This window comes from Takifugu rubripes, chromosome 11 (genome assembly GCF_901000725.2).
Source record: "Takifugu rubripes chromosome 11, fTakRub1.2, whole genome shotgun sequence".
NCBI classification, from domain to species: Eukaryota; Metazoa; Chordata; class Actinopteri; order Tetraodontiformes; family Tetraodontidae; genus Takifugu; species Takifugu rubripes.
In genome coordinates, this window is record NC_042295.1 from 7512358 (window position 1) to 7533902 (window position 21545).

Here is a 21545-nt window from a genome sequence, read left to right on the forward strand (position 1 = left end):
ACTTTAGTGTTGCCATAGGAAACACCAGCTCATGCAACGGTTTGACGTTTGTTTGTAAAAAGAAATCTTTATTTAAACCCAGGTGATCTGACACAGGGTGCAACATCAGTACAGCGACAAGACTTGCACGAAAATACGTTTGGATTCATGTTTTCTGAACAGGGTCATGTGAACAAGTCTGACCTTTCCAAATTTCACATTAGCAAATATTACACAGAAGAACTGTCTATAAGAAACTACACACAAAATGGAAAAGTGTAGTTGGCTACAATAAATGATAGAACATTTGCAGAAAAGATATTAAAAAAAACCCAACAAACTTCTAAAATATCTTCAAGCTTTTGCAAAAGAGATCAAAAACATCAGTTTTGTGTTCATTAGAAATATAACAAGGGCTGCGTGTTTACACATGATTCCTGCAGCGCTAAGGTAGCTCAGGCGTACATGTCCTCACGGTCGGCATTGTAAATCTCCCCTTCCTGCAGCGAGGCGAAGTTCAAGAAGTGTGAGGGTCGGTGAACTTCATGGTAGAATTCTTTAGGATTGGCCAGCTGCAAGTCATACTTCATGTTGGGGTCATGGCGTACACCTGTGGTGGGACAAATGAGTGCAATGGTTAGCGGAGCGTGTATTTCACACACACTGACACTAGTTTCATTTACAAATGCAGTCACATATGTAGAAATACAGTTTTAAATGTACTAACCCATGAAGTTATAGTTCCATGAACCCTGCCCCGGCACCATGAAGAAGGCCAGGAACCGATCAGACAGCAACATCTGCACTCTCTCATAATGGGATGGCAAGTAGCCTTTAGGGTTGTTGCCCTTGTCTGTATTCTGCCGACCCCACTCGTAGCCACTGGGGGTCAGTTTGTAGGCTGTGAGCGTACAGGATCCTGGCGTGAAGCTGACGAGCACAAATAAAATAAGTCACATTTGTATAACGATCGGGAAGCCGGAAAGGCAACTTCTGACTTGCTGTGAGACAGACCTGCAAGTAATGATGATGGTCTTCTCCCCATCCCAGGAGGGGTTGTCAGCCATGACCTTGGCATGTGTGGTGACATCCTGCGGGGAAAGCTGTGGAGATTCGTTGGGCTGTGTGTGGATCCAGCCCAGGGGCTCCATTTCCTTTTATTAAAAAAAAAATTAAAATGAGTTGGACAAAATGAAAACAAATAAATTGACCTTCACAACCATGACAGTGTAGAACGCAAAGAGTCTTGTGCTGGCGTATGTAGTGGCGCCTCTTACTTTAAGGTATTCATGACCCGGCAGCTGGTTGGGCAGGTGGACAGTCTGGTGAGTTCCCCACTGCGGCACCATAACGATGCAACGGATCTCCTTCACCTGAGGGTTGTCTGGTGGACTGGTGCCATACAGGTATCCAGCAATCTGGAAGAAAAGGATCAATAGAGAAGAGAAGTTAAGATGTTAATTATTAAACTGATGGAAGGATGCTAACCAGCAATCAAACACTCCACACACACCTGTGCTCGTAGATCTGAGATGCAAATGAACTTCTTGAGGACGTTCTTGGGCAGGATGTACGTGTAGCCCGTCTCTTTGATGTCATCAGATGACACATAGATGTGGTTGGTTCGGAGGTGGAGATTAGCAGCAGATATGGCTCTGTGGGACAAAGATGACACACTCACGGTAAAAACTGGTCAACACCTTCATCTGTGTCTGAAATTCAAACCTGTCAGCGTACCTGACTCTCCATTCGGTCTTAGAGGAGAAAGTCTGGGTCTCGTAGTTTGAGGTGGTGGAGGTGATGATTTCATCGCCGTGCTTGTTGACTGTTCGGGTCTGCGTGGCTGTGAGCTGCGACTGTTCTTTAGTTTGCTTCTCAATCTCAGCGATCTGCTGACGCTGCTGTGATGGAGCCGAGATCTCCATTCCCAGGATGATGTCACGGATCTCAGACTGGGTCAGAGAAGCCACGTTCACACTGGATGAAGAGGAAAGAAAAGAGTTCTAATATAAACCCGCCATCATTTTGTTAATACACAAAGAAATTACTTACTTGTTCTTTTTGCCATAATCTGCCAGGATGAGATCTTTGAGCTGCACTTCAACCTTGATCCATTCCTCATCGGTGAGCGTGGGCCAGATGTGATGGGGCTCAGTGATAGTCGTCTTGTCGGGTTTCAGAATCACCTTTGCACGATCATTGTTCACATGAAGGGCTCTAAGGATCAGTATAAGTCTTGAGAAGGCCTAAAAAAAACAGAAACCAACCATTTAAACAGAAGAATAACGTGATGTTCTTAAACAAGCCCAGGCGCACGTCCAGTTATTAATTTAAGTTCCATCTGTTAGTGGTGGAGTCAAACTCACTGTGTAAGATGAGATGGTCTTGAGCCAGTCATCATAAAGGTTAAACAGAACCATCTGAGGTTCTGTTGCCTTCAAGATGAGGTCTCCAAACTTCTCCACCTTCAGACAGGCCTGGAAAGGCAACTGCAACTCTGACCCTTTGATCACAATGTTGGGGAAGTCGAGCAAGTGAACCTGAGCAGCAACGAGATTAAAAAGTGGAGCTCAACTTTCACATCTTAAGACCTAAACCTTTTTATGGTTCAATTTTATCGGCGCTGAAACCTCTCACCTCCAGAGGGTCCAACATGCCCTTCCTGGTAACAATGATCTGCTTTGGCTGCTCCTCCACCGGCAGAGAGCGGATCAGGGCGGCAACTTCTTCAGCTGTCTTCCATTTGGCCAGCTGCAGAGACAAACCACATTAGATGGCGAGAAGTCTTGTTTAAAGGACACGCGCCATCATCACTAAACAAGCATGAAAAGTTGTTGTTGCAAAGAGATGACTCTTGATAGAACATGATCACACCTGTCCCAGACGCTTCTGTCCAGCCCACACAGATGTGTGGATGATCTTAAGGAACAGTTGACCTGTCCTTGGGTTGAAGATAAAAATGGCACCATTGATGGGCTTTGTGGTCAAGTTACCCTCAAATGTCTGAAATAAATAGAAAATATTTACAATTAAGTGATTTTAAAAACGACCCAGATTTGCTAAAGAAAAGCAACGTCTACCTTATGAATGGTGACACGATACACATTGGTATCATCAACAAACCAGATAATCTGGTTGGAGAAAAGTTCACCATAGTTCTGCGAGGACAGGTATGGTTCAGTGGGCTCAGAGGAGTACAGCTGTAAACCTTTGCGGATGCGCTCCCTGAGCACATACAGGGCAGGGTTGGCCTTCATTATCTTAGCCATGGCCTGCTGTATTAGAGGCTTGCTTCCAGGGAACCAGTTACCATAGGCACTGCAAAGAGAAGTATACTTGATTGACTGGCTTTTAGCAGACTGACAGGCGTTTAGTCACAAGGACTGCACCGAGTCAAAAGAAACTGTCAATGAATTTACTGCAACATACCTGTGAAGATTGTAAGCCAAGTCAATGGCAATCAGCACCCCAGTGGGTGAGGGGTAGATGCTCATGTTGTCTGTGGTGTAGTCAAGGAACTTGGCCCTGGCATAGCGCTCGATGTCGTGGGAATCATAATCACCCCAGCGCAACTGAATATCAATCCAGTACTTCTGCGTGGTGGTGCTGTCCATCACATCCCTGCAAGAGGAAAAACAAATCAATAAAAACTCCAAACCAGAAATACCTAAATGATCTGATCTGTCCAAACGTTACATTTAATTTGTAAAGTTGAATCAATAAAATCATACTTGGAGTCAGCAAGCAGAGATGGTCGCGAGACATTCCACTTGTATGAGGCAAACAGGAGAATGTCGGCACAAGATGAATTCATCTTGTATGACTTCCTGGGATGGATGGTTTCTTTTTGTACTGTCTCAATCTCAAGAGCATCGAGTTCCTGGTCAAACACCTGTGCAACAGAGAAGTCACCATTAAGTATTCAGAGGTAACTCCAGATATTTCTGACATTGGCTGACTAACAAAGTAGTTCATAACAAGGTAAGACGTCACACCAACCTGACAAAGATCCATGACGACGCTCTCATGAATCTTCTGCCACAAGTGAGCCCTGAAGATCTGAATGAGGGAGATCTTCAGTGTTGGGATCTTGCCGTGCATGAAGATTCCAGTCAGATCAAGTTGCACCTGGAAACCGACATACACCTAAAAAGAGGAGGAGAATCAATGTTATTAATCTTTTAATTATTTCCCAGGGCAGCAGTATAATAATAGAAACGTTAGGAAAATGATGATTGTACTGACGTTGGCTCTGTTGATGGTTGGGGACCACCACAGCGTGAAACGACGGTTGGGGATTTGGTTGAGACCAGACCTCTGGGCATTGGTCAGTTTCTTCCATTTCATGGACTCCTCAAATCCACTGGCCTTCTCCCTAAAGTAAAACAACGCATTCAAGAATTAGAGACAAACTAGATGACACAGGAAGTAAACACCAAATCTGAGAAAAGGTAAAAGGAACATGTTTTGCAGGGACCATTTTCAATATTTACTTTTAAAAACTAAAACACTCAGGTGGGAATATTTCTGTCTTTCATTTAAAAATACACCACAAGAATTCTCTCTGTTAAAGTGTTCTCACCAGAAGAGACCCTCCCAGGTGGGGAAGTAAGTGCCTTTGAAGAGGGTGTGCTCCAGGATGCCCTCCACACCACCCAGGGCCTGGATCATATCTGTGCGGTAGTTGTTAAGATTCCAGAGTTTGCCATCATGTCTCTGGTGAGTCCACCAGAATGGATTCTGTTTCAGCACCTGTAACCAAACAAAACAAAGCCATCAATAAGAGAATAGCTCATGCCATTACTACCACCAAACTTGACAGCGAATAAAGGTTTTTATACCTGATACTGTTTGAAATCTGTCCTGACTCTCCAGCCTTTATCATAGGCCAGTGTGTGTCTGTCTTTCTGGAAAAGGGTGTTGATACGGGGGATTCCTCTGTCCCATGAGTCTTCCAAGTCTTCTAGGGTCAGTCGCCTGAAGCACAGAATACACTGTTATGCACCTTGTTTAATTTCACCTTTGATTGATATAAAATATAAGATGAATAATTACTGCACCACCCAATTTTTTAAAATCAATTAAATACCTGTTCTGGGCAATAGCCTCCTGTCTTTTGAGGGCATACTCAGCCCACACTCTCTGGGAGTCAATGAATTCACTCTCCCATGGCTGAATGTATCTGTACAAGTTAGGAATCAGTTGGTCTTCTTCATGGCTCATTCCAGACCTGAAATGGGTGATGCCAACATCTGTCTGCTTGGACCACCTGGTAGAGACAGAACAATTAAAGGATTGTTAGTTGTATTAAATTTGGGGTGCAAATTCAACATTAATCAAGAGTTGGACTTCTGACTTACCGCAAATCTGACTGTGGGATAAGTACGTGACCCATGGACAACATGCCAAGCCCACCTAACTCTTTAGGTGTATAAAAGACCACTGGGGGGAAACGGCTAGGCATTTTGGAGTTCAGACCAATCTTGATACGTGTCTGGATCTTGTTCTCACACTTCACAAGCAAGTCCAGGAGCTCCTGTGTATTCACCACAGCCTCCCGAAAGTATGTCATTAAACCAATCAGAGCGGTGTTCCATTTATTGACAATCTGGAGGTAAAGGCAGATTACAGACAATCAATGAGAGCCCATCCCTCTTTATCTATTAGCTCGTCCGATGCTACTACACTTAGTTTTAAGAAAAATCTTTTGCTGACCTTGGTGAAAGTGGTGGATCCAGAGGCCATCAGGATTTGACGTACTCTGTTGTGGAACCGCTGCATCGATTCATCATCAACACGCAGGAAACACTGTGCTGTCCTCTCTTTGGTTACCTAGACAGGAAAAAAAAAAAATAAAAAAATAAAAATTCACCAACCAAAGAATCTCGAGAGCAGCCTTTAACATAACGGCATTTCAGCTTTAACCTCTTACCTCGTTCTGCAGGTTCCACACACCATCCTTGTGGGTAAACTCCTCATAGCTTGTGCGACACTTTGGCAATATGCGGCACTCAAAGCCACACATGTTGAAGAGCAGATTGGGGTTGTCTTTGCTGTAGACTGAAACAAAGCTGTTCTCCCACTGAACCGTAGTCACAGATCTGGGTAGACGGTTCTTAATATCCCAGAAAACAGCTCGGCCCCTGAGGGGAATATGGAAAAAGCCTTTAAAACAAAAAACAATACATTTTGACAAAATAAAGTCTTGGAAGTACAACTTACAGGTTGACATCATGCTTCATCAGTCTCATACGAGCGTCCCGTGGCCAACACTTCTTGTTGTTGTAACCAACAATGTTTTCATTGTTGGGATCCGGATGCTCAGTCAGGTACCTCTGAATCAAATCCCTTGCATCATCAGCTGAGAACCTGATTAAGATACAAAGATGTATTCAAAAAATGCATTTAAAAACAACATAGTTTGACCATCCTATTTCCAATAAGCCAACCTGAAGAAGATGTGGATGCGATCAATGTAGCGACAGTACAGTCTGATTGGATGAGCAGACTCTGTGGAAGTGTCTTGGAAACTGAGGAAGTCGTTGGGCATCTGGGGTGGCCCAGCCATTTCACTGGCACGGTGCAGACCCAGCACCAGTAGGTCCATAACAAGACCATAGTACTGAACAATGAATGAGGCAAACTGGAGTCCTCTTATGATTCCATAAGAGTTGGTGTGGTTCATGTCCTAGAAAGAAACATCACAACAGAAACCATTTTACCACATGCCTTTAAATAGGCATCATGTAATAAAATATACGTATAAGGGAGAAAACAATGGTCGGAGTTTGACATTTACTAAAAAATACACAAAATAAGCACCTTGTAGTTGATGACCACATTGTTCTTGGCTGTCATATAATCAGCAATATTATGGTCAACAATGAGACGAAGCAGTCTGTTGAGTAGGGTCAGATCGATCTTCTCATACATCTTTTCAAAGCGAGACTCCAGCATTACATTGCATTCTCCCTCACCAGTCTCCCAAACATCCTGCAAGTTGTTGATGCCTGAAAAGATTTGACAAGTTAAATTAAATGCATTTTGCATTCTAAGACTTGTCATAAAATGTCCCATTCCACAGTTTCTTTTGCCCCACAGAAAGTCTGTCTGACCTTGGCACCATTTGTAGACCAGCAGAGGTGGCGGTTCTGTATCAGCAGGTTTGATCCAGGGTGGGAAGAGGCGCCTCTTATCAGCTTCATACCAAAGGTACTGGTCCAGGTAGGCATCAGTGATCTTTTCCAGGGGCTCTACATCATACACTGGTACCAGGTGACTGTACAAATCCATGAACTCAATGCCAACCTGGAGGAGAAATTAATTTGTGACTGAGGGGAATTGAATGAAATAAGAAATGTGTAAAATGCAATTGCTTACAATTAAACGTAATTAGGATAAGAATCCCACTAATGGTTTATAATACAAGATTGTTGGAAGTATATTCACCTCTTTAAAAGCTCTCTGAGTGAGCAGGTGACGTTTAATCCTAGACAGGGCCTCATGAGGATTGTCATAAGCCTGCTCTATCAGCCCCAGTTCCTCCCTCTGGCTCTGGTTGAGACGAGACTTCACACTATGTGATGGACCAAGAACAAACCATGAAGTTACAAAGAAATACCCACTCAAATGCCTGTCAAGAAAGAGACATTCAGATTGTGAATTGTGATTTAGTTTATGTTTACCTGTAAGCTTCCTTGAGCCTTTCCAAAGCAAGGATGAGCAGCTTGGTGTCATGTTTGTATGACAGAGGAGGGAAGGGAATGGGCGAGAACCTCCGGCTCTCCAGCCAGTGAACAGTGGTGGTGTAGATGGCTACTGCCTCTTCAGCCGTGATGTAGGGACCATCCTGTATTAAAAAGAGAATAATACAATAAGTGGTGTAGAGATGCAACATCATTTAAAATGGGTTGAATAATTCATTTGTTATTGGTAAGGATGTCTGAAATAAAAGTAAATGTTGGGATTTTGATTATCTGAACAACGACAAGTCAACTGCCACAGCAGCCACTGATTCAAGACATCATTCATTTCACTGTTCCTCCACTTCTTACGCACAGACAAGCAGACCAATGTAAGTGCGCCTTTGTAAGAGGGCTATGTTCAACATGAAATGTGTAATAGCGTATAATATGTGTAATGTGTAATAATATTTGTAGTAAAGTCCTCATAAGAGCTGTGTTCAGAGTACCTTCAGGTAGTTGTGCTGTCTTTCCTGCTCAGCTTTCAGGTACAACCGTGTCAATCTCCCCAGATTCTTTTTGCACACCGTCTTGTCCACAGTGGCACCACGACGGATACGCTCACGGTTGTAGTGAGCGGTATTTGTCCACCAGTCAGCTTTTGCCTTGACGTAGCGCAAGATCATGTTCTCAATAGGAGTGGGAAGGCCTGGCACCTGTATGGATGATTAAATACGATTAGATACATAAACACACTGCAAAAATGTATCACACTTAATCGTAAATCCGTCTTTCAACAGGAAATGATGCACGATTGATTTAAAAATCCTGGAAACTATTATACCACAATAACTACAAAGCTTAAACAGCCTGTGAATACTGTAAACCTTGAACACCTTCCTTAAAAACCTAGGTTTAACAGTAATTACACTCCATGAGACACAGACCTTCCAAGGAATGTTGGCCTTCCAGCATCTCCAAGACTCGCTGAGGTGCTGCAAGATGGTTCTGGCCTTGTTTTGTTTGATACCCTCAGGCATCATGTCCAAGATATCGTGCATCACAGCAGCACGCAACTCCAGGTCAAAGTGAGACTCCACACGCTGTTTCGTAACCGTCTTGGCTACACCCTTGGAATGACGTCCTGCGGGAGTAATTGAAATGGGGTAGCATTGCTTAAACTTTAGGTTCTATTTATTTATAGCAAAAAATATTTCTGCTAAAACATCCTTTAACAAAAAAGCCTACACATACCTTCAAACTGCCTGGCCAGCAGATTTCCCAGCCATCTCTCTAACAGAGGAGTGATCCCCCTCATAAAGAATAGCCACACTCTCCAGCCAGGAGCCCAGAAGCCACAACCTGGACCCTTGCCCACAGGACCCTGACGCAAACAAGATAAAGATAAAAAAATAAATATATGGGCAAAGGACAGAAAATCCCTGCGCAAGGGCAACTGCTGGATGCAATCCAACATTAACTTACAGTGTTGAACCGGTAGTAGATGAGATGCTTCAGGTCTTTGCACATCCGGATTTGTCTCATCAACTTGTATTTGTAGCGGTACATGCCCGTCAGCTGACCCACGTGAGCAAAGATGTATTGCAGCCCATCAGACAACTACAGTACAAATAAAAACATTCGAGGATTAGTCAAAATTTAATCTATAAAAATGTCCCACGACAACATATCAAGTTCAAATTTTCAAAAGTGAAAAAGAAAAGTAAATCATTGTTTAAAGTCTTTCTTGACAATAACACACTGTTTGTGACAAAGCTTTGTTGTTTAACACACCTGGAAGGCATCAACATTTCCAAGTCTGTACTGCACATGGCTGTCCACCACCAGCTTACTGAGACGCAACACCTCTCTGCATAAGTGGAAGGCATTGCCAAATCTGGATTTCTTTCGTTCCTAGAATTAGATAAATATATTAATGGCAAATAATGTACAGAAAAATTCTGTACAAATGTAACAAGTTTTTTTTAAAGGATCATCATTAAAACACTTTAAACAGTAAGAACTTTACCTTTGTTGTCAGTGTCTTGACAGGCTTCAGGTTGAAGTTGTAGTCAAGATGCAGGTAGTTCAGGTTCTTGCGGTGGATAAGCAGATTGAGCATGTTGTAGCCCTGCCGACACACCTGCAGACCCACTTCCACCCAGTCCAGCTTGGTAGACTGAAAGAACTTGGTGGCCTTGAAAGAGCGGAAGAGGTACCTGAAAGAAAAATAGAAAATATTTTTAGCTTCCTATGAAAGCCACTTGCATCACAAGGAAAGATTGAAATCCTGCTATCCATTATTTATCTATATTACATTTACCTCTTCTTTTGTGCCTTTGGTGGTCGATGCTTGAGAGCATTGAGCACATAATACTTGAGCAATTTCTGGTACGACACACGCACTTTCACAGGCTGTCCAGCAGGGCAGTGTTCACGGTACCTGAAAAACATTAATCATTTAAATTACATTTTAAATCTGCACAAGAAAACATCTAAAATTATTGTAAGGATAAATTAAGAATTAGGATTGTTCAGGCTTGATGCTGATTTGCTCACCAGTTCTTGATCAGGGGGATATCAATGGCACGCCTGGTGCGGCCAGATCGGAGGTTGAAAGGTCTCGGCGCCCACAGCAGGGCGATGCCGTTGGCTGTGTTGTCTGTGTACAGAGGGGTTTCCTTGAGGAAGGGCTCCACATACTCAGGAAGCTCAAACTCTTCATCATCATCAGGCAGAGGCTCCTGACTCTGAATTGGTGCAAAAAGGGACAGTCAGGGACATTTCAGTTTAGCGAGGATAAGACATACAGTAATTTAAATCAAAGAGAAGTCTAAGTTTTGATAAGTAGTCATATCTGAACGGCCACAGGCCAACTGCAAGTGCAGCCAGTAAAAGGTTGTCACTGTTCATTTCACTTTTGCTCCAGTTCTTACGCAGACAAGCAAACCAATGCAAGTGCGCCTTTGTAGGAGGACTTAACTCTAAATTTCATCTGTGATTTTGTTGGTCAAGAAATGTATATATTCCTATGATTTAATCATCTTATTTAATCAATAAGCCACTCCATATACTTATCTACCTTGACAGAATGTCTGTGTGAAATGGGGTTGATCAGTGGGTCAAAATAGAATGCAGGAAGATCTGGATCTTCTGTCTTGATAAACACTACATTTGGTGTGTGATACCTGTAACAGAAAGGTATTTATGCACATCAACACTGATGAAACATAATCAAATTTCAAAAGAATAGCCAAGATATAAACTGTGTACTAATCTTTTCAAGATTAATTCAAATGAGAAACAATTATGTCAGTCATACCAGGTGAGGTGAACATGGTGTGGCAAGTTGTTGTACAGGTACGGGAAGGCAATTTTGTATTCTGTCCTGATGGGCTGACGGATGATGATTTTGTTAATGTCATTGAACTCGTTCCAGTCTTCATCTCTGGGGGAGAAACACAAGAAATCAGGGTACACGCAAAATAAAAGCTCAGAATGGATCGTGGATGCAACAAAACTTTCTTTCTATTTTGTTATGACAAGCCAATCATGGAAGATCAGGTCACTGAACAAAGGGTTTGCCGAATTACACCTAAAAGTAATGCATCATTTTATTGCTTCCTTCCTTGAGCTTTTTAGCTGGCCAATATTTTTTAACTCAGTCGGAGCACTTACTGGAGATTCATGTCCCTCACAAGGGGCTCAAACTTTGGTCCTCCAGGGATGGCCATGTTAAGAGCCTTAGAAGTGAAGAAGGCCTTGAGATCAAACAGGTAGAAGTAGTTGAGATCCACCAGATCTGTCAGCAGCTGATTTGCCAGGCGATACAATGTGGACATCATGGGCAGGGTGAACTGCCACCGCCGATATGTGGCGCCATTCACAAATCTAAGAAGTGCACAAAACTTGATTAAACACATCATAAACTAATATAGAAAATTATTGTTGTTTAGCATGTCAAAAAATTACTTTGAAGTGTCTTTGAGAGGCTGGTGCTCATACAACCACTCTGCGCATGAAGCATCCTCCTCGGGGTCAAGCTCCATCTGTATGGCTTCCAATGGCTCCACATCCAGGATGTTGTCAGCATAGTCCAATGGAGGCTCTTCATCATCAAAAGGTGGGAATCGCATTCTTTTGAAGTGACGCCGATCACGCTTCTCGCGACGCATCATAATCCACATGGTTCTAGGAAGAACATTCAAAGGGAAACCAAATATTAATTTTATGGATGAAATAATCAATTAGTGCTCCTGTAGTGTGTTGCAAATGCCGGTATATAAATATTTATTGGTGTATGTTTTTTTTTTTTTAATTTATCATCAACTACTGCATTCTCTTACCCCCACTGTGAAATGTAGACTGGTTCAATGACCCAGGGAATTTCATTCACAAAAGAAATAGCTCCAGTAATGTGATACAAGACAGGCACATCTCTGATCTGTTCCCAGGGCATAGGCATGTTTTCCAGTAGCTTCAGTACAGCATGGGGCATGTATTTGAGGGCACTATTCATTAAAACAGAAAGGACATGCAAAATGTAAGTAAGAATACACACAAGAATGTTAATTATTATAAGCTGTAACAAACATCACTTACCCAAGGTACACCCTCTTGTCATGACGAAATTTTCTGTTGGTCATGTCTCCATGGTCCCTGATGATCTTCCGGACATGTTCAGGTGGCATGTCTTCCTTTTGTGCATCAACAAACCCAAACTTTCTCTTTTCTGAATAGCGTTTTGCTTGCAACTGCTGCCATTTCCTTGCTGAATAGTTGGAAGGGGGCCATTATTAAACAACATCCTTCTCAAAAGCCACCCTTTGTCAAAATTTACTTTATGGAGTTACGTACCTTTCTCTTGTAGTTTTTCTTCAGACATGTAGTCCGGGACGGGTGCAGGAGGAGGTACACCTGGCGGCATCCCTGGAGGGACCGCTCGGTAGGGGAAGGTAGCTGCCATTGTGTCCTACTGAAAGAGATTAAACAATAAAAAAAAAAAAGATATAAATTGTATTACTTTTAAATGTCTAGCTCTCCCGTAACAACAACCATCATACAATGACTCTTATTGTCTACCTATGAGCGGAATCACTTTATGACCCACTAAGTCCGTGATTCGCCATTTCGCTTACACGCTAATGAACTTCATAGAATATAATGTCGAGAATCAGCTTGTAAAAGTGACGACCGCTAAATCAAGAAGAATGAAAATAATAGACCGCGTAATGACTGCCTGTTCGATGTTTTTATACAGAAAATTACTTTTTACCTGGAGATAGCATTAGCCTGTTAGCTCAACAACATGGCTTCCAAATAAAACCCTAACGTCCTCACAACAAACTGAAAGCGCATTTGCCGGTTCTATTGGTTTTATTGCGTAGATGCAATTAGTAAATACGATTTAGTAAGTTCAAAAGCACATTTTCCTCTTTTGTCGAGTTTGGCGCGATAGTTGCTCATTAGGCCGAGTCGGAGGACGCGGTCCTTGAGCGCTAAAGCTAACAGAGCATTCACAATTGAATGTTACGAAAAAGCGACTGTTCTCACAAAAACACTAACCTTGCTACCCTCGCTCCCGCGATATTTCTTCAGCGTTAAATATAGGTTTGCTCCTCTGTTTCAATTATCACAACATGTCCCTTTCTTGACTGTATTGTTCTTTTTAGCGTCGGTTCTTCTTCATAAAACTGTAACACACATGCACGATGAACGACAGCAACCACACGGGTCTTCTTCTTCTTCTTCCTTAAGATTATATGGCGATAGCGCACAAACGCCACCCTGTGGTCCGTGAAATACTTTGAACGGGTTAAAGTCTAATATTTAGATAATCTACAGTAACAATGTTTTTTTTTAAAAAACCAAAAAAACTATACATATCAAATGTTTGACATAATCCTGTTTGTTTTACCAATTTCAAAATTTATCTGGTTATCCGATCATCGGATGGCCCCACTGTCCCGTCTTTTATATTAACGGCATTATGTGGTACTTCCCGAAATCCCGGATGTTGACGTTTTCGGCACAATACTGCCCCTAAAGTTTTGGAATGCAAAGTGCACTTAGCCCATGCATTGCTTGCAAGGATAATATAAAAATCCAATGTGGAGTTTGAAATCCGTCTTTTAGAAAATATATACATTACCATTTTGAATTGAAGGATGTCGTTGTTTATTTTTTTTAGAAACTTGCATTAACTGACAATTCTGGCACCTTAACCCATTTACAAAGGCTGAGCACACTGGCTCCCCACAACCCTGCAAAGGAGAACTGGCTATTCCAGGAGGAGCAGCTGAACAATCAAATAACATTTTAATAGACTGAACAATAACAATTGATTTGTAGTCTTATCAAAAAAGCCCCTTCTTTAAAAAGAAAAGACAAGTAAACCTGATAAAATACAGGAGAATATAATTCTAAGTATTTATTATAAATTAAAGCAAGGGTATTGGATTACCAACATTCATCTTTGCAGAGTTAACTGATGAAACTGTATTCAAAAGGCATGTAAACAGTGTTGTGATGGATGACTGAATGTCATGACATGACTGAAATCATGAAAATAAGTACAAAGGAATATTGTATATATTTTGTATATGATGAGCACAAAACCAAAACTTAAAATATATCTGAACTGAGAACAGCAACGTCATTAAGAGCACAAAGTGTAAATCCAATACAGCTTTCATGTTGCTATAGCAACAGTGATGTGAGGAACAGCAGTGGTCAGGTTTGGTCCCTGAGGAGATAAATGGAGCAATCCAATTTGGCATGTTTGAATTCTTTGAGAGGGACAGTGACTGAAAAGGCGGTGACTCTGGTCACTGCTATCTGGACTCTGGAGTGGTTGTGGCTGGAGACAACAGGCCCAGGAGACAACAAGAGACAACATGCTCACATCAGCAGCCAGGCCAGATCAGGAGCTCTGAACACACAAGGAAATAAAAAAGAAACCTCAGCCTCACTTTCTCACACTTAATAAGATGCTTGCATTACATGGGTCAGAGAATAATATTCAGATGACTTTAATGCTGTTTTGTGTTTGTTTATGGTTTGTCCTCCTTGTGACTAAAGTAATCATTGAGTTTGCAGAGTTCACTCACTGAGCCTGGGTCTTTGTTATGGTCTGACCAGAAGCCATCAGTTCTGCAAGACGAGCCACCGCAGGGTCGAACATCAGACTGGCTGCGGCCACAACCTTCTCTTCCCTTTTAACGAAGGACAAATTTACTACAAATGAGTTTATATCCAGGTATGTTTATGGAGAATACTAAATGTAAAATTCCTACTTTATGTAAAATGCCAGGAATTTCCTTTCTTGGATGCTTCCTTTATATATTATTTCTGTGTACCCTTCTCCATAGCCTTTAATGTTTAAATTAATGAAAATATTAGACTTGAAGTGAGTCAGGATAACTCTGATATAATGATTTTTTTTATCTTCATTAAACATTTTACCTGTGTATCTGATACTCTTCCCAAGCAAAACAGTCCAAAAGAAAGGAACAGACTGGAATTCTGTTGGTTTCTTCAGCATATTTAATGCTGCAACTCTTCCTAAGATTTCAAAAAACATGTTAACTCATTGTTTATTGTGAGTTGAACCCAGGTTTTGGACCAGTTAAAATAAAATAGCGAATTTCCCAGAATCATACCTTGAGCCTGTGACATTTGCCAGTGTCCAATGTTGACCATTTTATCTCCACAAATGCTTAGAGGGAAAGATGTCACATCTCCAGCACTAAAAATATCCGGTACATTAGTCTTCATGAACTGTGAAGAAAGCAAAGCCTTTTAATGACCATAATCAACATGAACTGTAGTTACAGGAAAATTTGTGCTCAGGCAGACTTTTTTTTTTTTTCAAATTTAATGAAAAAATGTGTTTGGTAACATATTTAGCATTTAAAGACTCCCCTCCAGTAAGGAGGAACAAGTTCTTATATAACATTGATCTAATTTGAACAACAAAGTAAGCGTTTCAAGTAAATATATCTTTACCCTTTTCACTGCATACACTCCCAACACTGAACCAGTCTGACCAGTTGAGCTACTACTCAGTTAGAGATTAGAATCAGAAAATACAAGCTTCATAAAATTGGTTAAATATAGAATGTTTGATAATAGAAAGCTGACTTTAAACTCCTTGTGCAACATAAAATTTAGAAAGGGGACTTTATAAAACACTTCTCAGGGGAAAAACGGTTTAAATTAATGTTATAATAATGTTAAGTAGTTTAATTGTCAGCACAGGTCACCTTGTCAACAACCAAAGTTTTCCTTGAATCAACTTCCAGTTTGCTGCCGATTAAGAAGTCAGTATTGGGGATTACGCCTGAAAAACACATAAAGACAAAAATGTTCTGAGATTCAATGAATACAAAAAAAGAAACTCTTGTTAAAAAAAATGGTTGCTGCATTAGTTTCAAACAAAAAGGGTTTGTAGAGAGATCTGACTGAAGGTAAACAAACAGAACTGCAGGAGTGTAAGGCAAAGAAAACTCTTGTACAAACACCAATGCAGATATGTAAGAAAGAAACCTTCAAATGACCCCAAACAATGTCCTTCTGGGTGTCCAAAGCAGGGAAAGAGAAAGAGGACAGTCTCAATAGTAATGATATTACCAATTCCTGCGACAACCACATCAGCCTCCAGGATTGTACCGCTCTTCAGGACCACCTCCTTCACCTAAAACATGTCAATCATTTAGGGATGGATGTGCACAAGAGGTATAATAAGTATTTCAGGTTCAGTGCAGCACAATTCCAGTCTGAGGGATAGTAGCCTTCTTTTCCCCCCCAAAATACAAAATATGAGCATATACTGTAGACAAACATTGGAAATATTTTGATTGAATGTGCATGAATTTTTGGGGACATTTAAAAAAAACAACAACAGTTAAAACACTTGTTTGTACAGGAACAGTGTAAAACATTAAATGAAGAGTACTACCTTTCCACTGTTGCCCCTGATTTCTGTGACTCCATCATTCATGTAGAACTTGACATTTTGTTCCTCAAACATCTGATAAAAGAAAAAGTTTAAAAATACCTCATCAAACAAAAGGTCACACAACAGCCAACCTCGTTCCTTACTTCCATGCACATCTTGCCGATTTCTGAACCCAGAGATTTTTGAAATGGGTATGAGCTGGTGCCAACCACAGTCACACTGGCTGCTTTGTTTGACAAGTAGGAAGCTACCTCCATACCTGTTGAGTTCATTTTCAATATTATTATGTATATTTAAAGATTAAGATTTATGCTTTGTTGTTCTTTAAAGATATTAACCGATAAAAGAAGCTCCAATTATGACAGCATTTTGTCCCTGACAGGATGAGTGAATCTCATTGGCGTCATCGTGAGTCTGCAGTAACTTTACTCCCTTAAGGTCCCAACCAGGGCAGCTGAGAGGCCGAGCTCTGTGAACAAAGCAAAAATATGAACACAAGCCACTGTCATCATGGGATCATAGCAAATCAGAACATTCCTTGTTTTTTTCCTCTCCGCGCCTGCTTCAATTGCTTTCATTTTTCATCCTCCCCAATTTAGTACATGTGTTCGGCAAGTCGGGCCCCATGTCCCAATCCTCCAGGGTTTAAGTCATGGAGAAGGGTCACATGGTACATACTACAATGGTATGAGCAGAATATGCCATGGAGGTTTACATGTTAATTTCTACTGGGATTAACATAAAACTTGTACTTTTGTTCCAGTGTGTCATTAAAATGGCAACGGTGAAAGTAAAAAGCAGGCTTTACACACATTTCCTGTTAACACTGACTTTTATCTGACCCTTTACAAAAGGCATCAAGGCGTATTTAAATAAAATCTTTCTTTGACTTCCTAAAATGATATTTCAACTTCAACCTGCAGCCAGTTGCGATGAGAAGCTGGTCATAGTTCAGCCAGGTTCCATCAATCATCTTTACCGCCTTGTTGACTGTGTTTACCGAAATGACCTGCAAAGAACGTTTTTAAACAAATGTTTTTTTCAGCAAGACAAAGTCTTTGTTTTCCTCACCTCTTTCTCTGTCCACACCTCGATACCATACTGCTGATAAAAGTCAGCTGAGCGGAGGAGAATGCTGCTCCTGTCCAGATGGAGTGCCTGAATAAAGCAGTGACCTTTCAAACGTCTCACCTCTGAAAAAGATCACTTCAGACAAAATATCCTAACGCCGCTGTGACAATGGTCAAACAGAAACACACATGCGTGTATGTTTCTCCTCTGTCCTTACTTTACTCAGTTTGGGTTTGTCAAAGGGAGGCAGGGCGTCTCGTGTCACCATGATGATCCGACCTTCGTAGCAGGTCTGCCGCAGCGTTTCAGCACAAACGAGGGCAGCCGGGCCTTAAATCAGACATTATTAATTTTTCAATTGATGCATTCAGGAAATAACATGTATCAGATCATGGATAATTCATTTTTTGTTACCTCCTCCTATCAGGAGAATGGTGTGTTTGATGTCTGCTATTCTACTGCACATCTCCTTCACCCTTTTAGTCAACTTGAGAGCCTGAGGAAAACAAGCCAATGTTTCAAACTCAAAAGACAAAAAAAACAAGAGTTTTATTTTATCTGGAGAACTTGCCCGAACTTACATGTTTATTGACGGTGACATAGACCATGCCATTTTCAACTTTGACCTGTAATATCAAAAAAGTATGCAATAGCACAAATTGTTGAAGGAACTCAGGCAACAGCAAGAAACAGGTTTCAGTGTTATGTCCATCAGTTTTCAAGCCTAAATGTATAGGTTCGACCAAGCAATGTCAATCACATGACAGTAAAGCCTCTCAAACCACATTTAACTTAGGTAGAACTTTGTGTTTTTACCTTGTAAGTAGGCAGAGAATCCAGACCAGGATACTCCTCAATATCCCCCGTTCTGACATTAAAACAAGCACCATGAAAAGGACACCTCACTCTCTGACCGACCAATGTTCCTGGGTTGAGGCACACTATAAGTCAACACTAATAAACATAACAACATAACATCATAGTTCAAATAACAGATGGTTTACCTTTCACCAGAGGTGCATTATAATGAGAACACTGGCTTCCAATGGCACTGTATTGACCCTGGCTACAGACAAGCAGCACCTTCTTTTCTCCCACCATTACTTCCTTCATCCTGAACACAGAATGATGTGGTGACAAAAATACTCCCAAATATAAATGAGGTTATAAAAGCCGCTGCAGAAGAGGTGACAACTGATTAGCCACAACTACACACCAAACTATCTGCTTCTAATGATTATGCTGTAACGTAAAGACATTGGAAAATGACCATCTAGTTTGGGTGGGGTCGCTACATCACTCCATGCACACCATATTACTCAATTAATTTAGTAGAGATGCACTGAATGTTTAGCACATAACATGAATAACATACATAAATTGTAATACCGACATGGACCCAAGCGTTGTTGCGGAAGACTGCATTGTAACCAGTAATTTGTTTCTGTGAACTCTGGTTTCAATGTTGAAGTTATTCATACGTATCAGCATTTGTTCAGTAAGTACAGACTCACTGTCCATCCTTTAGGTCTGTTTCCTGACAAACCATCTCAGTCAACTCGTCCTCCTCTTCAGCTGGTTGATGGTATTGATCCATTCCTAAATCGTATTTAATAATAGAAAATAGCAGTGTTGTGTGACAAGAGAACTTTACAAGATTGCATATGTACATAACATTATTATTAGCATTGTGATAAAAGTGTCATGTGACTCTCCTTTCTGACAGAAAACTTTGGAATGCATGTTAACATGTTTATTTCTCCAATAAATGTCAACAACCTTCAAGACAAAATAAAGCAAATAAGACCAGAAACATAAACCTTTACTCCGGCGTTGACTGTCTTCAAATACAATTACGTTGATTTCATTCGACATAACAGAGATTGAAGAAAGGGAGGAATAATGTGGAACAAGTGTCCACCTTCCATGCAAACCTTTTCTTAAAGGGCAAAATTAAAACCATTACTCAATACATGTAAATTGGGCTTACCTTTTTCTTTTCCCCCTTTTTAAATGATAAAATGATGCACCTACAGCTCAGGCGGATCCTTTCTTCTGCAACACTCAAGGACAAACCAGAGACTGGCTCCGCCGAACCTGACATGGCAGGTCACGTGACAGACAGTTGGCCGTACCGCGTGTTCGCCACGAGGGCCGCCCACTTCCGAATATAGCCGAATGTAGCCGATGAGGGATGAAACCGATGGAGAGAGTTTGGTCATAGTGCAGAACAAAGAATAGGCACACAGCAGCAGGACCAGGGATTTACGTGCGAAAGGAAACTTAGTTAAAAGAGCAATACGCTACAGATCTTTTCTCACAAAAATCTGAAATAGGTAGATGATGAGAGAAAGTATTTCTGGTCACACATCAGTAAACACATTGAATGATATTTGAATGCAGAGGAAGTTTCCTCTGTCAGCCTCCAGTTTTTACACAAGGATTATGTTGGAGACAATTTAAAAGTGTCAATGGCAACACTTCCAAGAGAGGAACTGTTACTGTTAGCTAAAATGGCAAATCATCTACTGTAAGAAGTTAGTTTATCCATGAATCTGTCTTTCAGCTGCTTTAGATTTTATTTCTTGATGTGGAAGCATGTAATGCCCTCACCCATCTGACCTGAATGTTTCTGAGAGCCAAGGTCACTATCATTGGCTGCTCTAAATCCAATATTATACTTTTGATCTTCATGACAGTTTTTTTTTCCTCCTGGAGCAAGTTTATGTGTTAGGAGTGGCAGACACAAACTGAACCCCAAAAAGCAGACACATGCAGGACCGAGTAGATTGACCATTCTAGACTTTACTGAAAAGGTGGCAGCAGAATCCTACAAAGAGCTCAAAGCTGAAAAACTCTTCATTGGAGTAGGCTGGCTGGCTCGAACAGGCATCTGAGGATTGAACAAAAGCGGACCTCTCCAGGCTGGAGAAGCTGATCAGGCGGTGGTTGGGATGAAACTGAAACCTCTGGCGACAGTGGCAGAGAGGAGAACTATCGACAAACTGCGGAGCATCATGGACAATGTCCGCCACCCTCTGCACACTGTCATCCACAGCCAGAGAAGCCTGATCAGCCAGAGGCTGCGCCTCCCCAAGTACAGGACCAACAGACTGGGGAACTCATTCATCCCCCGAGCCATCAGGCTGTTCAACTCCTCACAGGGGGGGAGGAGGGCCAACAGGAGAACCGGAACATTTTTATAGTTTTATATTTATATTCATATTCTATTTTTAATTTATTCTATTTTATTTCTTATTTTCTTATATTTTATTATCTTTAATAGGTTTGATGGGGTGAAATGGTGGTGGGAAATTTTGCAGATGCTGTAGATCTTTGGAGATGCTAATTTCCCTGGTGGACACCCCCTAAAGGGATCAATAAAGTTCTCTTGAATCTTGAATCTTGAATCTTGAACAACGAATTGGCAAAGATAGAAGCGTGGACCAGTCTTTTAAAACAGGAGGCCGGTGTAGATGATTATCTGGGGATGAGTTGCAGGTGTGTAGATCGCGTGATGGGAATGAACCAGGAAGCAGTTCTGCCCAGCCTGGAAACAGACAGACAAGGGAAACACAGGAACACAAGGAACAGAAGGGGAGGGGGAGAGGGAAAAAACTAGGGAAAACTCCTAATATTACGTGACAGCCTGTGTTTGTTGGTTTGTCTTTCCGTTCAATGGTCGATCTCCTCTTCTTGACTCTACTTGGGATCATAGTCTTTCTCTGATTGAAGACAAGAGCAGCAAATACAGATGCAGACAGACTTACTGAAGGTATTTATTTCTGGTCTAAGTCACAATATGGGGGGAAATTAGCTGGATGTTTCATTATTGCTTTGTATTTTGTTACTAG

The 21545-nt window shown here is 41.3% G+C and overlaps 2 protein-coding genes across 4 annotated transcripts; both read right to left on the minus strand.

Annotated features, from left to right (window-relative positions):
* Positions 1-40: 40 nt before the first annotated feature.
* On the minus strand, positions 41-13621 carry prpf8 (pre-mRNA processing factor 8). 2 transcript variants are annotated; one of them, XM_011608445.2, is made up of 43 exons: positions 13227-13621; positions 12519-12636; positions 12264-12432; positions 12008-12172; positions 11634-11852; positions 11340-11552; positions 10984-11109; positions 10744-10849; positions 10221-10411; positions 9985-10104; positions 9691-9880; positions 9456-9575; positions 9147-9281; positions 8916-9045; positions 8609-8805; positions 8171-8377; positions 7665-7828; positions 7429-7555; positions 7095-7287; positions 6802-6989; positions 6429-6667; positions 6202-6348; positions 5912-6122; positions 5695-5811; positions 5340-5587; positions 5069-5248; positions 4821-4956; positions 4562-4731; positions 4225-4354; positions 3979-4125; positions 3711-3871; positions 3409-3600; positions 3060-3297; positions 2854-2982; positions 2617-2730; positions 2346-2519; positions 2032-2225; positions 1717-1956; positions 1493-1634; positions 1257-1397; positions 994-1133; positions 707-909; positions 41-589 (listed from the first exon to the last, which is right to left on the minus strand). In XM_011608445.2, exons 2-43 carry the CDS (start codon positions 12625-12627, stop codon positions 435-437), a joined length of 7017 nt encoding a protein of 2338 aa, XP_011606747.1. In that variant the 5' UTR covers positions 12628-12636; positions 13227-13621; the 3' UTR covers positions 41-434. The 2 variants fall into 2 exon arrangements, with proteins under 2 accessions (XP_011606747.1, XP_003968425.1); XM_003968376.3 differs by having other exon boundaries at positions 435-589; positions 12519-12633.
* Positions 13622-13819: 198 nt separating this feature from the next.
* Positions 13820-19806, minus strand: aifm4 (apoptosis inducing factor mitochondria associated 4). 2 transcript variants are annotated; one of them, XM_011608444.2, is made up of 19 exons: positions 19682-19806; positions 19206-19290; positions 18696-18805; positions 18508-18617; positions 18273-18317; positions 18106-18187; positions 17909-18021; positions 17692-17778; positions 17538-17629; positions 16959-17089; positions 16764-16879; positions 16621-16692; positions 16293-16356; positions 15926-16002; positions 15323-15440; positions 15126-15224; positions 14957-15032; positions 14771-14875; positions 13820-14592 (listed from the first exon to the last, which is right to left on the minus strand). In XM_011608444.2, the coding sequence occupies exons 2-19, from the start codon at positions 19286-19288 to the stop codon at positions 14562-14564; spliced, it is 1611 nt and encodes a 536-aa protein (XP_011606746.2). In that variant the 5' UTR covers positions 19289-19290; positions 19682-19806; the 3' UTR covers positions 13820-14561. The 2 variants fall into 2 exon arrangements, with proteins under 2 accessions (XP_011606746.2, XP_029700214.1); XM_029844354.1 differs by lacking the exons at positions 19206-19290; positions 19682-19806 and having other exon boundaries at positions 18508-18559.
* Between the last annotated feature and the right edge of the window lie 1739 nt (positions 19807-21545).